The sequence below is a fragment of the Crocodylus siamensis genome, chromosome 2, assembly GCF_052110815.1.
Source record: "Crocodylus siamensis isolate JL-2025a chromosome 2, ASM5211081v1, whole genome shotgun sequence".
In the NCBI taxonomy this organism is placed as follows: Eukaryota; Metazoa; Chordata; order Crocodylia; family Crocodylidae; genus Crocodylus; species Crocodylus siamensis.
The window spans coordinates 144,748,055-144,771,586 of record NC_143396.1 but is presented as its reverse complement, the minus strand read 5'-3'; the positions used below and the strand labels follow the sequence as shown (position 1 = coordinate 144,771,586).

At 42.5% G+C, this 23,532-nt stretch overlaps 1 protein-coding gene across 6 annotated transcripts in view; it reads right to left on the bottom strand.

Moving 5' to 3' along the window:
- Nucleotides 1-23,532, bottom strand: part of PTPN13 (protein tyrosine phosphatase non-receptor type 13) — a 238,727-nt gene that overhangs the window by 23,022 nt on the left and 192,173 nt on the right. For 4 of the 6 annotated variants that reach the window (XM_090037019.1, XM_090037020.1, XM_090037023.1 and 1 more), the window contains 15 exons: nucleotides 22,779-23,245; nucleotides 20,560-20,703; nucleotides 17,784-17,877; nucleotides 16,046-16,131; nucleotides 14,910-15,072; nucleotides 14,435-14,649; nucleotides 14,237-14,335; nucleotides 11,992-12,359; nucleotides 11,491-11,677; nucleotides 9,815-9,973; nucleotides 8,929-9,100; nucleotides 8,608-8,818; nucleotides 5,737-5,804; nucleotides 3,891-3,952; nucleotides 2,862-3,018 (listed from right to left, as the gene is read on the bottom strand). In XM_090037019.1, the coding sequence (XP_089893145.1) occupies nucleotides 2,862-3,018; nucleotides 3,891-3,952; nucleotides 5,737-5,804; nucleotides 8,608-8,818; nucleotides 8,929-9,100; nucleotides 9,815-9,973; nucleotides 11,491-11,677; nucleotides 11,992-12,359; nucleotides 14,237-14,335; nucleotides 14,435-14,649; nucleotides 14,910-15,072; nucleotides 16,046-16,131; nucleotides 17,784-17,877; nucleotides 20,560-20,703; nucleotides 22,779-23,245 (2,652 nt within the window). The remainder of the gene's footprint in view (nucleotides 1-2,861; nucleotides 3,019-3,890; nucleotides 3,953-5,736; nucleotides 5,805-8,607; nucleotides 8,819-8,928; nucleotides 9,101-9,814; nucleotides 9,974-11,490; nucleotides 11,678-11,991; nucleotides 12,360-14,236; nucleotides 14,336-14,434; nucleotides 14,650-14,909; nucleotides 15,073-16,045; nucleotides 16,132-17,783; nucleotides 17,878-20,559; nucleotides 20,704-22,778; nucleotides 23,246-23,532) is intronic. The other 2 variants (XM_090037021.1, XM_090037025.1) reach the window with 2 other exon arrangements.

Sequence of the window (23,532 nt, the reverse complement as noted above, 5' to 3'; positions counted from 1 at the left end):
GGGCCCAGGGTGGACGACTAGAGACCCTCTGGGTTAAAATCTGTGGGGAACACGGCAAAGGGGACACAATGGTCGGAGTCTATTACAGACCTCCGACTCAGGATCAAGAGCTTGACCAGGAGTTCGCCAGGGAACTGGCTGAGGTCGCACGCTCCTGGAGCATGGTTGTCATGGGAGACTTCAACTACCCATACATCTTGTGGGAAGAGCGCTCAGCCAAATCTGAGTGGTCACAAAACTTTCTCTCATACGTAGATGAGCTCTGATGCAAGAAGCTGACGGGCCGACAAGAGGTAAAGCACTCTTTGACCTGGTTTTGGTAATGGGGGATGACCTAATCAGCGACCTAATGATCAAAGGGAAGCTGGGTGACAGGGACCATGAGCTGATCACCTTCACCATCCGTTGTAAAGCTGGCAAGTCAGTCAGCAATACAGAAGTCCTCGACTTCAGGAAAGCTGATTTTGACAAGCTCAGGAGGCTTGTCAGAGTGGTTCTAAAGAGGCATAACCCAAACAGGAGGGGAGTTCAGGATGAGTGGTTGCTCCTCAAAGGAGCGACCCTGGATGTACAAGCAAAGTCTATCCCATCTCGGAGGAAAGGTAGCAAAAGGGCACAGCAGCCCCTATGGCTCTCCAGGGAACTAGTGGACCTCCTGCGTCTAAAAAGAAAGACCTACAAAGGATGGAGGATTGGATCCACCTCCAAGGAGGAATACTTTGCACTGGTCCGGACCTGCAGGGAGCAAACCAGGAAAGCCAAGGCTGCGATGGAACTCCAATTAGCTACAAGTATCAAGGACAATAAAAAGTCCTTTTTTAGATATGTGGGGAGCCGAAGGAAAAGCAAGGGCAACATTGGATCCCTGATAAACCACATGGGACAACTGACAACCAACACCCAGCAAAAACCCAGCTTGCTAAATGGGTACTTTGTGTTGGTCTTTCACCAGTCTGATGGCATACTCTGGCCCATTAAGGGACAGGGAGGCCTCGGTGAGGGAGATTCCTTGCTCTCCATCAATGCTGACCTTGTGAAGGAACACCTTGAGAGGCTGGACACCTTCAAGTCAGACAGCCCTGACAGTTTACACTCCAGGGTACTCAAGGAGCTGGCAGGCATCATAGCTCAGCCCCTGGCACAGATCTTCAAGAACTCCTGGTGCTCCAGTGAAGTGCCCAAAGATTGGAAGAAAACCAATGTGGTGCCTATCTTCAAGAAAGGGAGGAAAGTGGATCCGGCAAACTATAGGCACATGAGCCTGACCTCTATTCCGGGCAAGGTCTTAGAAAAGATTACCAGAGAGACCATTCTTAACCAAATCATGCCAATGGCAGCATCCTGAGGGATAGCCAGCATGGGTTTGTTGTGAGTAGGTGTTACTTGACCAATCTTATTTCATTCTACGACCAAGTGACGTATCACCTGGACAAAGGAGAAGAGATTGATATCATATATCTTGACTTTAAAAAAGCCTTTGATTGGGTATCCCATGATCACCTCTCAGTAAAACTGGCTAACTGCAGCCTTGGCCACACCACAATCGTGCTACCTGCCCAAGCCTGGAGTCTGGTGCATCTTGACCTCACCACGATCTACTGGCTGGCGAACTGGCTCCGTGGTAGGATCCAGAGAGTGGTGGTTGACGGAAGTCAATTGTCATGGTGCCCTGTGACCAGTGGGGTCCCACAAGCCTCTTGTCCTTGAGCCTATACTATATAACATCTTCATTAATGATGCAGACATTGGTATCAGAAGCGGACTGGCCAAGTTCACTGATGACACCAAACTCTGGGGTAAAGCATCCATACCTGAGGACAGAAGGGTGATCCAGCCTGACCTTGACAGGCTCAGGAAATGGGTGGGCAAGAACCCGATGGTGTTAACACTGAAAAATGCAAGGTTCTCCACCTTGGGAAGCAAAACCTGCAGCATCCTTACAGGCTCGGCAGTGCTACACTTGCTAGCACCATGGGTGAAAGGGACGTGGGGGTCATCATTGACCACAAGATGAACATGAGCTTTCAGTGTGATACTGCTGCTAATAAACCATGCAAAACACTTGCTTGCATCCAATAGATGCTTCTTGAGCAAATCCCAGGACATCATTCTCCTGTTGTACTTGGTGTTCATGAGGCCGCAGCTGGAGTACTGCATCCAGTTTTGGGTTCCACAATTCAAAAAGGATGTGGAGAAGCTTGAGAGAGAGCAGAGGAGAGCCACGTGCATGATCAGAGGTCAGGAAAGCAGACCTTATGAAGAGAGGCTGAGAGCCATGGGACTTTTCAGCCTGGAAAAGCGCAGGCTCAGGGGTGATATGGTGGCCACCTATACATTTATCAGGGGTGCTCACCAGGATCTGGGGGAATGTTTGTTCACCAGAACGCCCCAAGGGATGACATGTTCGAACAGTCACAAACTCCTCCATGACCCTTTTGAGGCTGGACATAAGGTTCAACTTCTTTACTGTCCAAGCCCCCAAGGTTTGGAATAGATTGCCACTGGAGATCTGGATGTTTATCTTGCTGGGATCCTATGATCCTTGTCGACTTCCTGCCTCTGGGGCAGGGGGCTGGACTCGATCTTCCGAGGTCCCTTCCAGCCCTAATGTCTATGAAATCTATGAAAATACTAATCCCACCACTTTACGTCCCTCTTTCTTGGGAAATAATTTTTTAGGAGAGCAATTAGGACCTCATGATTACATTAAAATAAATAAATAAATAAAAGAATTGTTAAGCAACAAAGGTATTTTTTTCCCACTTTTTGTATTATTCAACAATTTTTACTGCCTGATCTCTATCTCCTGCTCTTGAATTCAGTGGTAGGGAGATGTGATCAGAGATATGTTTTCTTCTTACCTGAGTTATCACTGCATTTGGAAAACTCTGATATCTGATTTATAAAAACACTGGAGGGCACATCTCTAGAGACAGTGAAGTTCATTAGCCGTTTTGCCTGATGAATATCACCAGCTGCACTTGCTGGAGAATCTCCTGGCATGGTTTCTCCATTAACCTAAACGAAACAGAGAGATAATAAGCACTTGGTATTTGCTCCTTTAATAGTACTCCATTCTTAGAAGCTACAAGGAGTACATACAGAACAATATAGCCTTTTTTGTTTCCTCAATTGAGCAGGGGAGGGGTGACAATATAATCCCAAATGCAACTTACGTTTTTATAGTTTTAAACTGAAATGCAACTATATTAGGAAGCACTTTAATCAGAAGCTAAAGCTAAAACAAAGGAGGAAAGGTTTGCTAGACTACCTGGAAAAGTAAAGCTCTATTTGACTGTGGCAAAGTCCTGCAAAAGAACAATCTCCCCTACAAGTAATATACCTCTTCACTTGCCTAAGGTAAGAGAAAGAATCATTACGAAAGACTATACAATGGTTTGCACTTATATAGTGTGCTCTATCCTACATGCTCAAACATTAATTTTCCCTCAGATCTCCTGTACCCCCTGTGCAAAAGGTGATCATTGCCTCCATTTTTCAAAGGACAAAGGAGAGATTAAATCAGAAGGCCAATGTAACACATAAGCTCTGGGGGATCTAGGAATAAAACCAACTTTCTTGAGTTATAGCCCTGTGCCTTAACTGCAAGACTATTTATCATACCCTAATGCATACCCTAATGCAATTCTGGGCACTGGAAAAATAACTTCAAACCCATGTTCACTTATTGACTGTAGGCAATTCAGATTCATTCACAATGCTGTGTTCCCATTTAAAAACAATAAGTTTTCCTTAACCGGAGATGCCTGTCAAATATATCTTTTTTCTTTACTTAATGAAAATACCCAGACTATGAAATACTGCAAGTCTAGAACCTACTGGAGGGAAACAAATTAACTGTGTAAGTGCAACTGCTTCTTTGTATTTACCTTGGGTACGTAAATATCAGGTGCCTTTTCTGTTTTGCCATAGCTAGCTCCATGGGGATGGCCTAAACAAAATGGAACAAATCAATAACCATTTCATAATAAAAGGCTAGTAGTGATAAATTGCCTTAAATTATTTATTATAAAGAACCATGTTTAACTTGTTAGGAAATGTCCTACCCAGAGATATTGAATAGAATGAAAGAACATAAGCTGAATGGGGCACATAACCACACTAATGAATGCCTGAGTGACAGTATTTTAAGACAACATGGTATATGCAGATTTTGAAGGAATGAGGGAAGATGATTATACAATAAATTATGAACTTTCACAGGGACAATCATTGACAAAAAGCATAATAGTCTACAGCATGAATTATGATGCTAAATGAATGTATGGCACTTTGGAGAAACACAGGAAGGCTGCCCCTCCCAAAAGCCTAGGATCTAAGGCAAGGGTGGGCAAAATATAGCCCACGGCAATTTCATCCAGCCTGTGGGCTCCCAACAACTAATTTAACCCTGCCCAGCCCACAAACCTTGCTCCCACCCTTGTGTGTGGAAAGTCTTCGCTCAGCCAGCACACAGCTTCTTGGCAAGGCTGCTGCTGCCACTACTGTAGCTGCCAGGGGACCCATTCAGCTTTCCTAGCATCCAGCAGCTCCTCCTCCCCTCCCTGTTACAGTACTCCAGGCAGCAGGCAGGGAAGCGATGGGGGTTGGGGAGGGGGATCTGCAGCTGGGTGTGGGCATGGAGCATGGGGCTGGGGCTGGCAGGAACATGGAGCCTGTGCCTGGGGAGGGGGCAGCAAGAACAGGGAGCTCAGGTGGGCAAGGTTTGGGTCTGGTTGTGGGCGTGGGGTTTGTAGGACTTGGCACAGACCTTGTTGCCAGTGGCAGCAGCAGGCAGTAAGTGTTTGTGGCCTCTGAAGGTGTTGCTGTACAGCAGCAGGCAGCACCAGCCAAAGCTGCACATGGTGACAAGGAGTGAGGCCAGGCTGGCCTGCCTATATTGTGTGGGGCTACCTGCAGTGGATGTGCAGCTCCCAGCACTTGCATGCCACCGAGGGAAGCCCCTTGCAATGATGCTGGCTGCCTGCCCCATCCCCTGCCATGCAGGTCCTGGGACTCTACCAGGAAGTAGAGGGCAGGGCTCCCCTCCACTCCTAGCAGGGCTTCCCTTCACATTTTCCAACTGTGAAAAGTGGAGTGTGATTATGTCTTCTCTATTTTTCACAGTACGAAAATAGCTGTGTTCACTACATGACTGGACAACCTGAATCAAGTCTATGTGCAACCGTAACACAGCAAGGAGATTCAGAGTAAACTTCTTTAAGGAAACAACATGTATTCAAGTATTACTGCAACTTCCTGACCACTTAATTAATGCCTTTGGTGGACCAGAATATATTAAGACATATCAAGGATGTGAAATTAAAAATACCAGCCTAACACAGGTGTGGGGGAAAGGAGACTATTTGATGTTTTTTCTGCAGACAAAGTTGTGTGTAAACAATACCTCTGGAAGCACTGAATCACTTTGGGCTGTACCTTGCAACAACAACATATTACATAAACCAAGAATTTTCTAAAGCTTAGTGCAGAACACCCTGTTATTTTTTAAATTATTCTTTTTAATATGACATTCTGTACCATCTCCCATCCATGCCTTTATACAATAAAGGCTTCTTAAAATCTGCTAGAGATGCTGGATAACATAATTAAAACAATGTCACTATTAAAAAAGAATCACTATTCTGGAGTCTTGCATGCAAAAGATAAAGATAACATGTGGCTGTCAATCATAAAAGAAGTTTAATTTACAGTACAAAACGAAGAGTAGCTTACCGTTGGCTTTTTTTGAGTTTGGACTTGAATTAGCATCTTTGAACTTTGGAACCACAGGGTGACCATCCCTATAAGGAGTACACATACACAGTTATGTTTTATTTCCAAAAAGGACTTGTATGCATACAATATTAGGAACGCAACATCTTATCACTTGCCAGAGCTTATGTCTCTCAATTACTTTATCTCCTTCTTCCTGATACAATGGGAGAAAGACTGGGGCTGCAGCACCCTGAAACAATATGAGTCTTCACCTGTTTTCTCAATCCTCTGGAGCTTGTACAGCCTAAAGCAGAGGTATGTGTACATGGACTGTTTCCCAATCCCAGTTCCATTGATAACAAAACATGGTCTGACTACTCAGATGCACATGGGCCTAGAGAATAGACAGAGCAAGAATTTTCAACTAGCAGCCCATGGGCCACATTCAGCCTATGAGGGGTTAAGTTGTGGTCCTTAGGCTTCTACCCCTCTATCACTTCCCCATTGCTTTGGCTGCAACAGCAGTTAGAGTCTCTGGGCTCTCCCTTCCTCCTTTGGTTTCTGCCTCCTGCCCCAGGAAGTCCTTTGATTGCCTCAGTTGCCTGAATAGTGAGGACTATTTCAATAAAATATGAAAAACAGGCATAACTTTTTCATGAAAAGTAAAGTATTTGGACAACACAGAGGTTTTCCTAGAAAGAAAGAAAGTTTATGAAAGCAAAAAAGGCCACATTCTGACCTGCTTTATTTATTACATATAGGTCATTATTCTGCCCTATTTCAGTGTAAATGAGTACTGTTACCTCTCAGCTCCATGTTCTTGGGGAACCCTGACACAGACTGTCCGACTCACAAAGAATCCCCCCCACTCCTCTACCTAAACAGAAACTGATTAAGATGCAGTGAGAGACACACCTAAAACCCTCCAGATAAGGGTGACAAGAGTGAAACAACTGCCCTAGGTCTCATTTGCATCCGAGATGGAACCAGATGACCATTCATTTACATGAGAGATGGAGAACAGAAAGCCTGAAGTGAATTCTGGGATCAGTGAAGCAGGGGAGCACTGCATGATGGGGAATCTGTGCTCCAAATGCTAATCAACCCACACACCCAGCTCAGCGTTTATCAGACCAGTTCTAATCTGGATTTACAAAGGACTTCCCCTCCCTGCCCCCACCAAGCAGAAGTAAGTTTACTAGGCATCTCGGGCCGTACGTTCCCCGGTCCCACTATGGGAGGCCTATGTAAACTTAATTGGCTAAAACTTGGTTGCCAGGTTAGGGAATGCTGAGGCAAGACACCGAGTCGGGGGGATGGGCAACATTTGAACAATGGTACAGGGATCACCACAGTGTCCAGCCCATTGGGGCCCTGACCACAAGTATTGTCATACTTTTCCCGGGCCGACTGATGGAAGTCCTCTCCACAAAAGGTTATGAACACTCCAATAATTGCCTTAAGTCTATAGTAAGATCTGGAAAAGTCACACTAAGCTGAGGCTTATTCATAACAAGTAAAAATCCAAAACCCTGATGCTGCAAGCTATGTATTGCTTCTGAAGAAACCAGGAGATATCCTGTCAGTATATCTGCTATCCATAGGAATGTCAAGTCCTAAGTATGTGTTTCCTGAGGATCAATCAGTTTCCTGAGATGTTCCAACCAGATGACCACCCCTTGTCAATAGAAAAGACAATTTGATTTACACTATTGAGAATGCTTGAAAGAAGCTGAACTGAGGGTATAAAAATCTGTAGAAGAAGCAGCAGTGTGTGCTGACACCACACGCTTTCTTCTCGAGAGGCTGAAGGAGGCAGATCATCTCCCTTCAAGGATCGTGCTGAGAACTTTAACCTGTCAGCTTTGCAACCCAAGTGCCTTGGACTGGTGAGATCCCAGCTCTCTCTCTCTTTTCTCTCTAAGCATAGATTTCTGAACTTGAACGGTATAGTTAAGCTTGAGCTAAGTTTCCCCAAATACTTAGTGAAACCAGGGTAACACTGTAACTGTTTGTGTTTGTTTTTGCTAGTGCCGTTGTACATTTCATATACTTAGCAATAAATAACTTTTATAGTCAAACTGGAGGTAACTGGGTATATTTTTCCTTCTCTACTTCTCCCTCCCCACTTGCTCTGCAGCAACGCTTCTTTTACCTAAGCTAAAGATCCCTGTGAAGCCCAAAAGTACTGTGGGGTCTGCTCATCAAGAGGCTAAAAGGTTGGGACGTGCTGAGTTTGAAACATGTAAGAGAATCAGCTTGTACCCAGTTTGGCTCAGATGTGCCCTAATGAACTGAATGCTAGCCCATAAGGGTGTCATCTGGACACTGAGCCAGATTCAGAGGTATTCTGTTTAACTGTGTTCTTGTGTCTGACTGTAGTTATTGTTGCTCTGATGAACTGATTCTTGGCATATGAGGGTGTCAGCCTGTCCATGCTGATCAACCCGGCCAGGTCAGGCGTGTCATGTTAATCCATGCGTGTTTGTGCGTATGACTGATTTGGGGACTGGAGGAACCCAGCCCCACTGAACAGAGTCCTGCAAGATAGCTCCACTGGGGGTGAGGGCTTGCAGAAGGAAAAGATACAGCTCTGTATAGAAACACAAGTAACACAAACAGCACATTAATAGAATTACCAAGACCCTAGAAACGTATCCCTAATAAATGAGCACAACCCAAAGTAATGGGCAAATCTGGTAACAGTACTTAGCTCCCCTGAAACCTGTTATCTTGATGATAGAATATCCTGAAGGAACAAACCTAAAGATACATCAGCCATTATCACACCCAGGGGTGGTAGTTCTGCTAGAAAAATATTTTAAAGGGGATTAAGATACAATTATTCCAGTTAAAAAGCACAAGAAAGAATTTGCTCCCAGAGGATACCTTGTGGCTTTTAGCACCACATTAGGAAGTGACATTTCCAACGTTCTTCTAGCTTCTTTCAGAGTCATTCCCTGTATGTTGACTCCATTAATGTAATGGATGATATCTAACATACGGAGACTGCCTTCCTTGGCAGCAATTGAGGTTGGTTGGATATCACTAATATATACCACCTGGTAAAGGCTATCATGACCTCCAGATAAAGAGATACCTGTGCAGAGGAAAAAAAAAAATCCTTTTTTAAGAATTAAGTGTGGTTTTTAAAAGTGGAACAACAAACATATTCTATACGAGGGTGAGCAGCAATAAAATTTTTATTACCCAGCTCCTCTTTATGGCATGTTAATATAATATCAGGCAGTAAATGAAGTAATATGGGAATCTTGGGTAACTCCAAAACCCGGCCAACCACTATTCTGACCGTCTTTGGGGCAGCTCTGAGAAAATGTACAGCATCTGTGTGACTCATGTTAGTAACATCCATATCATTAACCTGTGAGGATAAAAGCAAAAGAAACATTCTAGTTTTTACTCCAATTTAAACATCCAGCATTGCTAAAGTAATTCAGTTAATGGCCCTATTAAATGTCCAAACTATAAACACTGCAAGTTGACAGGACAGCGATTGTAGTTTATGGTGATATCCATTTGCATCGATAAACATATTTGATGAAAACATTACAAGTCAAGAATCAAATCCATAACTATAAATGGAAAATGACAAAAAGTTACAGTGTGTAACTGTTCCAGAAACTGAAAGAATAAAATTTTTGTGAGGTCTGTAACTTGCTTCAGTTTGGCTCAAAGTATTTAAAGATGTTTTCCCTGTTGTTGGGCAGAAAATTGCACAAGCTTATCTGAACATTCTGAGTAATCAGGATTTAGTTTAACTATAATCGTAATATCAGCTATATTGAGCCAATTCATTTCAACCCAAAGTTTGGAAGAAGGGTTACACAGTGCCCATTTTTTTACAGTAGTCTTTCAGGTTTTATTTTATAGTTATATTTAAGTTAATTCCACAGCTGTTATATCATGATTTCAACATATGCATTTATTTTTGCTTCCGACCCACAATTCATTCAGTACTCCAAACAATTTGGAGTCCATATTCTTCTGACTAGAAGTTTGTTGATTTCCACTCATTTTTCAAATAAATCCCTTTAGCTCTGGAATATATTCTACTATGGAGTTTTAATTGCCTTACCTTTATAAGACGGTCTCCTGGTCGTAGTCTACCGTCACTTTTGGCAGGATCCTGCACAATGTCATGAATGTAACAGCCAACATTATCATTACCTTTGGTCACTGTAAAGCCAAGGCTTCCCTTTTCTGATTTAGTCATGGAGACTTCAAGCTCCACTTCCTATGAGAAGAAAATTATGTTTTAGAACATAAGCTTTTGAATATGGACAGTTTCATATAGGCAAATAAAGAGTGTGTACTGAAAAAATATATGGGTAGTCTGACTGAGTTATTTAAATTCACATAGGTTAAGGAGACTTTATTAACCAATTCACTCAACACAAATACAGACTCAAGGGGACTGCTCTTGTGCATACAGTTGAACATAGGCTTGTCTATACATGCAAATATTCCAGACTAGGAAGTCTGGATTAACTCTGCAGGGTTTTTTGTTGTAGCCATGTTGGTCTAAGGACATAGGCAGGCAAGGTTCTTTGGGTAGATGTGATATCTTTTATTAGACCAACTGAGTAGCTGGAACAAAGTTCTTTGCAAACATTGAGGCACAAGTACCCTTCTTCAGGCATAGGGAGACTGCTGTTGTTCTGGGATTCCTTGAATTAATAGGTATAAAGTCTTTAAATGTTATTTAATTCTTGATTAACTTTCAAGATTAGAAAAGCTCGACATGTTTGCAGGATCAGGGCAAAACACTGATGGATATAAATTTGAAGGAAGAAAATGGTCTAGTACAAAAGGACAAAGCTGCACATTTCAGTTGCCAAAAGGCAAGACTATTCTGTGTAGATTGGTATTATACACATGCATGCATTGGGTTTGCATTTGAATTTAGTGTTCCTTTTTTAGATCTGGGAAAGGTGTACACTTGGCTGTAAAGCTTATGGTGCTTTGTACTACAATGAGAAATACGAAGGCTCAGTTTTGAACCCTGTCTTCGACTGTGAACTGACAAGAAAAGAGAGAGCAGGAGACACTTCGAGATGCACAACAACAGTGCCTCACAGGTATTAAAAACAAATGTCAAAAAATTCTGAAGAGAGCAGAGGATCTTGTGGATGAATGTAGCACAGCAAAAATGGAGGGAATGTAAGGACTTCAAGAAGTCTCAGAGGATGTTAACGGAGAAAGTATTATTTGATAAATGAGTAATCTCAAAACACTGCCTCAGGCTAGTTAGACATTTAGGAGAGAATACTGTTTTCCTTTGCAAGCCTAAATGGAAGTTTCTCCCTTGTGTGTCATTTTTGGTGCTTATGTTCAGGATGTGCCTATTACATCTGTAGAGTGAACACGTTTACAAGTTACACAGGCAGTTTTAGAGCTTGTGATGACAGTTTTACATCCCAGCTAAAAGAAAGAGCAAAACCTCTGAATCCTTTAGGTGGCCCAGGCTCTACATACCTAGGGACACTTGTGTGAATAATGACAACATTTCAGATTTTACAAATGGCTGCCTACAATAAGCAGAATGTACACGTCTTTTCTAAAATATGCCTCCAGTCAAGTATAAACTTAGAATGTCATCTAGAAAAACAGCTCTAATTGTAAGTAAACATGCACAGCTTGCATTTGGTTGCTGCCAAAATCATGACTGACCAATGCTCCAAACCCTCCCTCCCCCACAGAATTTAACACGCATGATGCAGAGAAAGAAAGAAAGAAAGAGAGAGAAATTACTGGTTCATATTCATCAGTATGTTTTTCGAATTGGCTGAGCGATGATTTCATCCCTCCCTCTTGGGAAGTTAGCTCAGAGACAGAGCTGGTGTAGGCATCCCCCATCAAACCAGGAGCAGCAATATCAGGAACAGTCCTACAGCTTGGTACTGGTGGCAAGTCCAGTGGTAGTGGTGATAGAGGATTACTACAGAAAGACATGGAAAGAGTTTAAACAATCTACTAGAGATACAATGCATCACTTCACAGAGAGTTCACCTCTGAACTCTGTTTTTGACAGTATTTAAAAACCCAAAGTCAGGGTGGATCTCACACCCCCAATCCAAATAAACCAACTTTTGATGTTTATTTTATGTGAAATAAATTTTGACTTTTCACAAATAAGTCTAATTTATCTGGTCTATCTTCCATTTTTGTAGGGGAATTCTACCCTTCTGACTCTTCTGCACCTATGAAACCCTAATACAACTTTTGCAAAATAAATAACTGTTAGAAATATACCTATCCTCAACCTCTGGCTTCCGAGGGGCCTCACGAGTAGAGTAGTGGATGGCCACCTCTTCTTGGCTACGAGTCATTTCATACTGACTGTGTGCCTGAGCAGTCACTTGATCTGGAGTATGGTATAGGGCAGACTTCCAGCCAGGGTTTCCAGCCAGTATTGTCTCTGCTGGATTCCCTGCTACTTCTTGTTCCCCACTTCCACTGCTATCACTGTAGCTGTCTCTCCTGGAAGGCGATTTTAATCTTTTCTTGCTTTTATCATTAGCTTCGTTTTCATCTGAGCTCTCCCCTTGATCTTCATTCATTGGAGAAGAGACCTCTCTCCTGGCATCTGGAAATATTTGTTGGGGAGAATGTACGGGAGTCTGCAATTAAAAGAGATATTTAATCAGTAATATTAAGCAGTAATAATCATTTTTGTATTAGTCTGGGCAAAAAAAAGTAAAGAGGGCAGAAATAATCAAAACACTCAGTTAAGATTCATGCTATTTACTATAAAAATCAATATAATAAACTTAAACCAGAAAGGGTTTGGTGTATCTGTTTCAAGCGATTTAAAAATTTCTCTCATTCACAAGAAATGTGGATTTTTCAAATGCATACCCACATTATATAATATTGAACATAATGAATCACAGAAAAGGAGGGCTAGAAGGTACCTCAGGAGATCATCTAGTCGATCTCTCTGGTCAAGCATGGACCATCCTCATCTAAATCATCTCAGACAGTGTGTTTGTCTATGTTGCTCTTAAAAACTTCTAAGACGCAGATTCCACAACCTGCCTAGGTTGCCTGTTTCAATGCTTATCTTCACAGTGAGAAAATTCTTCCTAATCTCCAACCTAAATCTCCCTTGCTGTCATTTAAGACCATTACTCCTTGTGCTGTCCTCTGCAGCTACAGAAAACAGGTCTATCACCATCCTGTTTATAACTACCCTTCAGGTATCTGAAGACCGACACCAAATGCCCCTCAATCATCTCTCCATATGAAATAATCCCAGTACTTCCAGCCTTTCCTCATAAATCACGTTTCCCAGATCTCTAAACATTTTTATTGCTCCTATGAGACTCTTTCTAATTTGTCTAAGTCTTTCTTGAAATGCAGTGCCCAAAATTGTACACAGTACTCCAAGTGAAGCCTCATAGGTGCCAATTATGACTATGGTTAAAGAAATCATCCACAAATTGGACCATGTTAAGCATGGTTTAAACAGGGACTGCAGATTCTTATCCCAAAACCTGGATTAGTTTTTGTGACTCCTTTGTTCCTACAGGTTCTTTGCTTGATGCCTCTCATAGTACTCCTCTCTCTCCTTCCTGCTTTCTCACCTATTGTATACTAATTAATCACTCCACTTTATAGTCAGCTCTAAACTATCCTTTCATATCATCTAATGAAGTGAACTTTGGTTCACAAAAGCTTGTGCTTACTCTCACTCTTATTTATTTTGTGTATAAAAGTGCCTATCTACCCTGCCTTCTGACTGACTTTAGATTAACATGGCTAACTACAGTAAAAACTCTGTTATCTGGCATCCCTGGGGAAGGGATATGCTGGTTAATCAAATATTTTGGTTAATCAAAGTACACCATCCCCGGCATCAGTGTGCCAGGGGACAGGGAGGGGACCCCTGCGCAGGCTGCTTTTCCTTGGGCTGTGGGCCAAAGAAGTGGCAAGAACTCTGCTCGCAGCGGCGGTGAAACCCAGAAGTGGTACTTCCGGTGTCACTTTTGCCATGTCCCTCGGATGCCGGTTAATAGAGTTTTCCAACTAATAAAGTGCCAGTTAACACAGCTTTTGCTGTACCTTTCTATGGTTAAAGTGCAATAGTTGTCCAAGTTTTTCCCACTATACCTGAATGAGAGGGCATTTTGGAGGGATGTAGGGAACATTTTAATTTTATCCCAAAAAGTTATGGCAGTTCACACCGGGGAGGATCTGCCTCTACCCACTTCCTATTAGTTTAATCCTTAGGGTGTTGTACCACTGGAAGATCAAGGACTATTTTACCAAGATCAAGGATTGATAATCCCATTAATGGGGTACATGAATCAGTAAATACAGAAGGTTTCACCACTCCATTTGCTCATTCCTGCTCAAATTTCTGTACTCATGTACTTGCCAAGCTTACATGCTGACTTCTGAAAAAGATGTCACTTGCACACTTGTTCATTTACTTGTCTGGCACATTGAATAAGCAGAACTTAAAAGCCCAAGTATCAAAAGCTCTAGACCTTACCAATAAAGAAGGATCAATTTCTGGGAGTATACCAGGGGGTGGCCTGCACAGGAGGAGAGATACTTCAGGGAATGTTCCTCTGAGAGCTGAGATGACCTCCTACAGGCAGAATTAACTTAATATCAGACAGATCCTACTTGTAAGAGTTCCACAAAGCAAATTTTGCTAGTGACAAACAAGACAATAGGGAGCTCAAACCTGCTGGGATAGTCCTTTTAATGATGCTCCATTTACTTTCAGGATGACATCCCCAGTTTCAATTTTCCCACTTTCAGCAGCAGGCTGTCCAGGGAAAAGCTTTTTAACCCTTACTATGCTTGAGCCCAACTGCTCCGGTGTAAGGTTGTCTTCACGGCAAAAACTGAATCCCAGGCCTGAACTGTTCTTCAGCACCTTTACCTCAAACGTATTGTCTGTGAAACAAACAGATATAAGGGATTGCTCCTTTACTTCCTACTGACTGTACATTCAGTAACTGTGATCAGAACCAAAACTGAGGTTGTTTTAAGTCAGTCCCCTGCTCCTGGCAGGATCACCTCAGACTAAACCATCCCAGCCATGTGTCTGTGATAATTTCTGGGATCTGTTTAACTTCATGGTCTCCTGGCTGAGGTAATTCAGAAAAATCAGGGGAATGATTTAAAGTTCAGACAGTTTTCCTATATGGCCTGACCTTCAGTAACAAAGTTGTAGTCTTTGGTATCTGTAGTTTTTGCTGCTGACTTATCCAGGGAGTCACTCTGTCCCGCCTGACTGGGAGGAGTGCATTGGGGTGTAACTGGAGCATGGACTTCGGCAACAGGAAGCTGTCCCTTTTCCAACAACAGATGTACTACCTGCAGAAACGTAGTACATTTAAGTTAGTCAGCCCTACTCACAAAGGTTATACATTCACTTAGGTAATTAAATTCACTTAGGTAAATTCACAATTTAACTGAATTCACTGATTCACTTAGGTAATTAAATTCTACAGCAACAATCTCTGGATTAATAAAAGTAATTATTAATTAATTTTAAACACTGTAAATGTTAAATGTCAAACAACAGAGAAACAGACTGGTATATCACCAAGACAGGCATCTGCAAAAATAATTTAAGACCTTTTCCAATGAAGTGTGAAACTTAAAAAAAAAATTACTGACCACATAATTCACAATCTGGTACTGCTACACAGAAGTTTGTATGAAAAGACTTTTTATGATGTGTGTATTTGTGGCATGTTGGCACTGCAGAGATGCACTATTTGTATATGCACTATCAATTTGTTAGGCTTGGATAGCTAATGTCCGGTTCAACTGGTAATACAAGAAACAACAGTTTTGTGCTAGGAATACTGCCATTGATTTAAATGGCACTTTTGTTGGAGTAAAAGGATACCAGTGGATAAGGCCCTACCAAATTCACTGTGAAACTGGGTGGTACAGTGGCTCCTTTAAGTCTTGCAGGTTCTCCTGTATGCACCCCACCGCCCACTGGCAGAGGGGCCCCGCTGCTCGCTCCTGATGGGCAGGCACTGTTTTAAATATGGCAAGGTTTTTGCCTCCCAGCCGGTCAGCACCAATCAGCAGAGCTACTGGGGCCCTTCAGCAGGTAAACAACGCGGGGAGGGGGAGGAAATGCATGGGGGAGCCTTCGAGATTAAAGGACCTACTGAGCAGCCCACTTGCGCTGTGAATTTGTTGTCCAATGGAACTAAGTGTGTTATAACAAAGTCCCTACATAAATGTGGAAACGTTCCTTCCATCAGTGCTGTCTAATGCACTTTTACTGACATTAAATTCATAAGCTAAAGACAGAAGATTTTTTTACCTGCCCCGTGTTTCTCAGTGTTTCCACAGCTTGTTTATGGGTTGCTCCTTCCAAACTAGTCCCATTAACAGAGAGCACACGGTCACCTAAAGACAAATAATGACTGATTTAAGAGGAAGGGAAGAAGACAACAAAAAATCATTTACATACAGCATCCTTTTAATTCACTGTGATATATTACATCAAGTTGTTTGTTTTTCTTGTTAAATGAAGGCAGCTACTTGCTGTAATGGGCCCCCTACCCCAATACTGAAGAGGTGGGCCCTCAAGGAACCATTAGGAGTGGAGCACCCTTTCAGAAAAATTGCTGCTTGCCCCAACCGGAGGACCAGAAGCAGTGGTGAGGGGAGGCTTGGAGACTGCAGGGAGAGCTTAGAGAGGCACTGCCACTTCGCTGAAGAACTAGACTGAAAACTGAGGGTCAGGAGACTGTGGGTGAGGACTCATATTTTAAGGGACAGAGGATGAGAGGGGGCCCAAAGCCCCAAGGACTGTGAGAGCAGGCCCAGAGCCAGAGAGGGACAAGAGCAGGGCTGAGGGGCCTAGGAGCCAAGGTCTGGTAAAGTGGATCGGGGCTCAGGGACACAGCCAGTGTAAGAGGGTCAATGCCAGAAAAGTCCAGAAAATGATTTAAGGCCTGAAGGATCAAGTGCTGCACTGGGGGCCAGGGCTCCAACTTGAGCAGGCCAAGCTGGGCCTAAGGAGAACTGGGGCTGGAAGAATATCCTGAGCTCAATGACCCCTGAGGGCCACCTCCTCACTTTATTTTAACATCAAGGCATGGCAGGAGAGACAGCACCTGGCAGAAGTGAGCACCTGAGAGGTCAGGGTGGGCAAGTGAGGCAGGCACCAGGCAGCCACTGACGGGGTGATATGGCTATCCTCAGGGCCTGACTTGCTAAACTCCTGCCAAAGCTCCATGTATTGAAATAAGGATTTTTGTAAGCTTGAATCAGGCTTGAATAAGGCTTTTTTGTAACTACCGTGTTACGTAATGATCCTAAATCTAAATTAGTTTTAAGTAATCAGAGCGATACTTCCCTGAGAAATCTGAAGCATGTAGAAAAAGCCTTAGCCTAACGCTGGCACTCCTCGCTTCACTGGAAAATAGGGACTGGCTTAAGAACAAGAATAATCATAGCAGTCACATGGATTTTTTGTACTGAGATACTTGGTATGTCAAGCAAGGAGATCACTAGCAATCCAAAGCCCTTTTCTCCATCCTCCAGGCATTATCAGAACACCATGCTCCATTAAAGCACAATGCATTTGAATGAAACACTGACTACAGCATGTTTTGTAATTGGCTTTCGTCACAGGAGTTTCAGCATTTCCTATCACAGCTGCAACAGCCTCACACTTTGTCATCAGTTCTTACTGCCTTTTCCACAGCACCAGTTGTCAAGTTTAAGACTTGGTATTTATTAGCTTTTTATGCCTTCAGAGTGCCATTGCAAAGATCAACCAAATAATCCTCCCAACCAGCCATCTGAGGTAGACATACTAAGGTGATAAGTACTACAGGAGAAATTCAGACAGGTAGCTGTTTCCCTTACTGATAAATGTGGATATGAGCACATGGAGAATGAACAGGAAGTCACCAAGCAGTCAGGAAAACTCTGGGGTACTTTTTCTCTTGCTATATATCACAGTGTTGCCACAAAGGTCTACACAAAATTAGGTTGATTTGACTATTATTTGTGGTTAAGCACACTTGTGGAAAGAACAAAATATGTACCTTTCTGAATTCTGCCATCTGCTTCTGCTGCCCCTTTAGGAATAACAGCCTTCACATAAATGCCACCATGTCTTACACTGGTATTTACCCCACCCTAAATGAAAAACAAACAGGCAACATATAAACATTTTAATATTTAAACAATTTAGTAAAATCTCTGTTCAAGAAAGGTAAACAATCCTTACATTGAGGAAGCAGCTCAGGCCATTGGCAAGTAAAAGCAACTGCTAAACTGTTGAAATCACAATTTTGTATAAAGCAACATTTTGAGATCCATGCAAGTACACAAGTGCAAGCAGAGGACAATGGGGTACTACAACTATCAAGCACAAAAATACAAATGCTGCCATTTAAAACAACATCCTTCACACAGAAGTATGAAGAACGCTTATGCAAGTTATTATGCAAGTGCCAAGATCTGTGTGCACATGTACATCTGCCGAGACTTTAGGCACATGCATCATCAGCCAGGATGCATACATGCAATGTCCTAATTTAATCTCTCAGTAAAGTACTGAGTATGAAGTATTCCTTTCTCTCAGGTTATGGAAAGCTGTGTGCAAGGCAAAATGTATTCAGTTAAGAGGTACCAAAACTGAAGGCTTAAAATTTGCTTAAGCTTCAAATGGAAATTATTTTGAGGAACTCAACCTTCTTATATGGTGCACATGGACACACCACATACTCTGAAAACATCTTAAAGATCCCTTCATAGGTTTAAAGGACGAGCAGTTAGATCAGAAATTATTTCAACCTGTGTCCCCAAACTGACTGATACAACTGTTTATTTTGGAATTACTTCAAACCAATTTAAAACGTTACAGCAATTTCTTAGAGCAGTGCAAGGATAAGGTTGGAGGCAGAAAATGGAAATAAGAGAAACCTACCACTAGTTAAATCTTCAGGAGAAGTCTTTGTACTGATGACTATTGCCAAATTTTACAGAATCAAAGTATGGATAGAGCAGGGTGGCAACAAGTCAGTGGCTAAATCTTCATTTTACCCATGCATAATTTACACTTCTATTTGCCAGTAACAGTGAAGCAAGCTATCACTAGATATAATCGTCTAGGGATAGCTGTTCCATTTCTTTAGATTTGGAACATATTTTAATTTATAATTCATATGGACAGTTTATGAAATCTAATTGACTGGTAATCCAGACCATGGACCCTAAAAGAAATATTTCCCCACTGTTAACACTGTAGCTTTACATGTAAGTTCTCCCTGCCACTAGAAACCAGTTAGCATTGCTTTCTCCTGCTTAAGATGATCAAGAATAGAACATTGTTTATAGCCACTGTTTGTCAGTGCAGAGCACTCATTATCATAATTGTTTTAGAAGAACAAAAATTGTTCCATTGATAGTTAATAAAGGCGCACATAAGATTGTATTTGGGCTTTAAAAAGAGGAGAGTTTTATTCTACTCTCATCTTCATTAAAGGATACATTAAAACTTGGTACACTTGAAAGACAACATCCCATCTAAAGTGTAGTGTTAACACTAGATCAGGAAAATGTCTATATTTGTAATACATCAAACAGGTATTGAAATTATCTGTTCTGCTCTATAAATATCTGCTCACCATTATCAACATTTACACTCTTGTTTGCATTTAAACTGCTTGGAGTATATGGAGATAGATCAGCTAATCTTTTAATGTTAAATTGCCTAGGGACCAAAACATTCTCTGACACCTACAGAAACACACTGAGTACTACAGATATAGTGTACTCATTCCTGCCTTTGAAGTGCCCCTGGTCCAGTAGGTTATACCCAAAATTTGAGTTATTTCCAAAAGTTTGGTATGCCATGTGTAAAATTAAAAGAATATATAGTCAACCTCCTTATTGTCTTGCCATAAACATAAAAAAATACACCGCAAAACAAAACAAAAACTTCAGCCAGTCCTCACCTAGATAAAATGTTTTATGCTCCTCTGCTGCTTAACCAGCAGAGGGAAACCACGGAATACATGACAAGGACTGTTTGCAGAGCTGTTTTGAAATAATGTTGCTAGTGTAAGGCAAAAATAACCTGGACCAAAATTAGTCTCATATAATTCCACTAGGTTCAGTAGTTTTCCACTGGTTCAGTTGGTCAGGACTGAATTTGGCCTGCTTATTAAGCTCCAACCATTACTTGCCTTTGCATTCAAAGTCCTTCACAGCCTATCTACCACACCACTTTCTCATGCATCAATGTGAGATCAGGTGTGAGAAGCCCATGAAGCCAGCCCTCCATTGCTTGCTTGCTAATTTTTCATTCAAGCATCTTTGTACTTTCTCCCATGACAACCACAGCTGTAGAAATTCCGTTATCTTCTTTCACTTGTGCTCCTTAAAGCCCTCCTTTTCTGGGACTCCTTCAAAATGTTTGACAAGAGTTAGGCTGCTGGTGTGCTAAGACTACTGTTCACCATACTGACCAAACATGTTTCACTCCCTCCTGCATGGCTCCCCAGGTGGTTTGTTTTGTATTTAGATTGCAAGCAATTTGATCAGGGACTGTTTTTTTTGTGTTTGTAAATTTTTTAGAGTATAATGCTGCCCCAGTCTATAACTAGGGCTTGAGACAAGTAATAGCAACACTATTTACTATATGGAAAATGACAAGATAAGAGAGATGAAAAATGTGCGTCTTCTAGTTTCAGAGAGGTGAAATAGCTATAAGAAGGTACTTAACAGAGGCCTTTTAAAATACTTGCTTCCCTGTAATTTAGTAATTTAACAGGTTGCTGGGAGTAGAGAAAAAAAGAGAAAACATCTAAAAACCTTGTCAAACAGTACCGTGACACTTATTCCCAAGCCGTTATCTTTTTTGGCTAGTTCGACCTCAAAGATATCTCCAGGTTTAAGAGGAGTTGCAGAAAGCTTTTTAGAGTTCATTTTGTTTGTTGTATTCATTGAAGAAGAATCCTTTACAAAAAGGAAAAAAAAAAAGACAAGAAAATAACAATTCCCTGTTAGCACAGAAAATAATAACAAGGACCTTACTGTGCATTTATGGGGGAGAGAGAGAGCGAGAGCAGAAAGGGGTGCAAATAGGGGAGGACTTCATAACAAAATAGATTCACTGAGCTTGTAGTTTATCCCTGCTGCCATTACATTTACTGCAAGAGAGCTTAACCCTGTGATGGACTTGACACATAATAGCACTTTAGAGGTGCTATCAGTCCAATACATCAGTCCAATATCGCATCGGCACCAATATAAAGAAAATGGACTACATCGGAAGTCAGCCTGAAGTGGCTGATAATCTGGCTGATAAATGCCTGTACATGTGTGCAGCCACAGCACACAGGCATCAAGGAGCACAGCCCAGCAGTGTAGAGAGCTGTATGCAGCTGGTAATTCTGCTGTGACGGAAGGGCAGGGGGGGGAAGGGGAGAGATGGCAGGGCAGATCAACATCCTCCGCATTGAGAGAGAGTGGGGCTGGAGCTGCCCAGACAGAGCAGGGCAGGCGCAGGATGGAGCCAGTTTGGGGGGGGTGCAGGCAGCAGGGGGGGGGGGGGGGGGGGGGGGGGGGGGGGGGGAGCGGGAAACTGTGCACCGCTTGTCCGGGAGTCACTTGTCTGGTGGCTCGTTTGGTGCTTGCCCACTCGCCCGGTGGCTCCCACTGATCACCCGGGAGGCATGGGGGGGGCAGGGGTGCCTCCAGATTTGCATGGGGCAGGCAGGTCTGGGCTGCAGCTGCAGGCTGAGGCCAGGGGCCACACTGGTCTTGGGGTGGGCAGTGGTGGCATTGGGAGGGGTCTATGATGAAATCTGAGGTGGCTGCAGCCCCCCCAACTTAGCCCCACCCCCAGTGCTGCCACTCCCCACCATGCGTTGCATGACTCCTGGCCCCAGCTGCAGCCCACCCTGTGCAGATGTGGGGGCATATGCCCCCCACTCCCATGCCCACCTGGACGAGTGGCAGGAGTTGACCTGCCCCCCCCAGATGAGCCGCAGCTCTGTCCTATGCCTGCCCCAGCTGGGCAACACTTATCCCAGCTCTACCCCCTCACTGCGGTGGGCATTGATCTGCACCCCCATGCCCCTTCCCTCCTCCCTCCTGTTTCACCACAATAGACTTGCCAGCTGGACACAGCTGTATCAGAAATCGGATTGGTATTGGCCGATATGCCTGTGTAAAAATTGTCTATCGGCATGGGCCTCCAAAATCTCTATCAGTGCCCCCCTATAGCATTTTGTTTTAGGCCGCTATATCTACATGCACTGGGTCCCTAAAAAGAAGGAATCATCATCACAAGAATACACTGGGCCAGATCCTCTGTTGGACTAATTTGGTGGAACACCCTTAACTTCAACAGAAGACCTCTACTGCTGATTGGACAAATATATTATTCTTAACCATATCCTACAAAAACCCTCTTCTGTAACTAGCCTGCCTGCTAATACAATATATATATCACTATTGCTTTCCCCTAATCCAGGAAGACAGCAATTAATCTGGTAAATAAGGAAATGTATAACCATGTCGATGACCAGTAGACTATATGGCCAAATTTTATATCTGGGGTTGAAAGCAGATTTTCTTTTGAAAGCAACTGAGAATTGCCACCATACATACACAGGCTGTTAATTGGTTTTAAAAAGGCTCAAGTGATGTCATGCTGAGGTTAAGCTAAAAAGTCCTCTATCCATGCAAGTAAGGCCCTTCTAAACTGTTTGAAACTTCAGGAGTTCATTTGTCCGGGTATTTTGGAAAAAATCTCCTAATTACGAGAAAGATGTACTAGTAAACCGTTTCTTATAAAACAGACAATGGTTATTTCTCCATTTCCTTATCTTTCATACATTTTAAGCATGAAGGGAGTTAGTTTTTGAAAACCTGTACTTAAATGTTAGTAAAAATGCAGTAGCCATTAGAGTGGAAAATGCAATCCCTCCCTTTCTCACTCTTGGAGCACGTCATGATCGAGGGCAGTCTGTTTAGTTATGTGTGTGTGTGAATGTTTTCAAACACTTAATAGAAATGGACTGTGCCTTTTTAGCTGCTTGTTGCTCCTGACTACTGGAATAAGTTGCTTCATCCATGTCAGAATCCCCCCGGTCAGAATACTCCACATTTTCCAGATTACCAGGCTTTTTCATATTTGCTCTGTTACTGTCAGTAGAGATTTTCATTTTCTCATTGGTTTTGGCATGGACAGATTGAGAATCATGGCAATGCTGCAGCTCCTGCTGTGCTCGGTCACTGATGTGGTTGCCAAAGAAGCCATTCATTTGGCTCTGAGACAGACTGGCACTTTCAGTCCTGGAGTCCTGGGAGCTCAGGCTTCCATCCCTTTTGCCTCCAGATAATCCAGCTGAAATCCCCGAGATAGGCCTTTGGTGACCTCGTGACCTGTTGTGTTCCTCTGAAGATGATTCTGCCTCATTGTCCTGCGTTGATGAAGGCCTTCTTAAATAACTTCTTGTTCCATTGGCAAGATGTATGGGACTAGATAACGCTAAGAATGAAAATTTAATTTAACAATTAATAAACAGAAATATTAACTTTCAGATATTGGAAATGCATGATGATGATTTAAATGTGCATGAAAAAGAGTACTCTTCAATCACTGAAATAAGAGCAACTGCTCAAAGTTAAATACAACAACCTATTTCTTACATAATCTAGTTCTGAAGCATTTAAACTGGAGTTTTACTTGCATTGACAATTCAAGCTTGAGGAAATCCAACTCATGTATTCAGATGGTAATCTGCCACAAGTTGCAAAACTGTGGGAAGTTTCAGG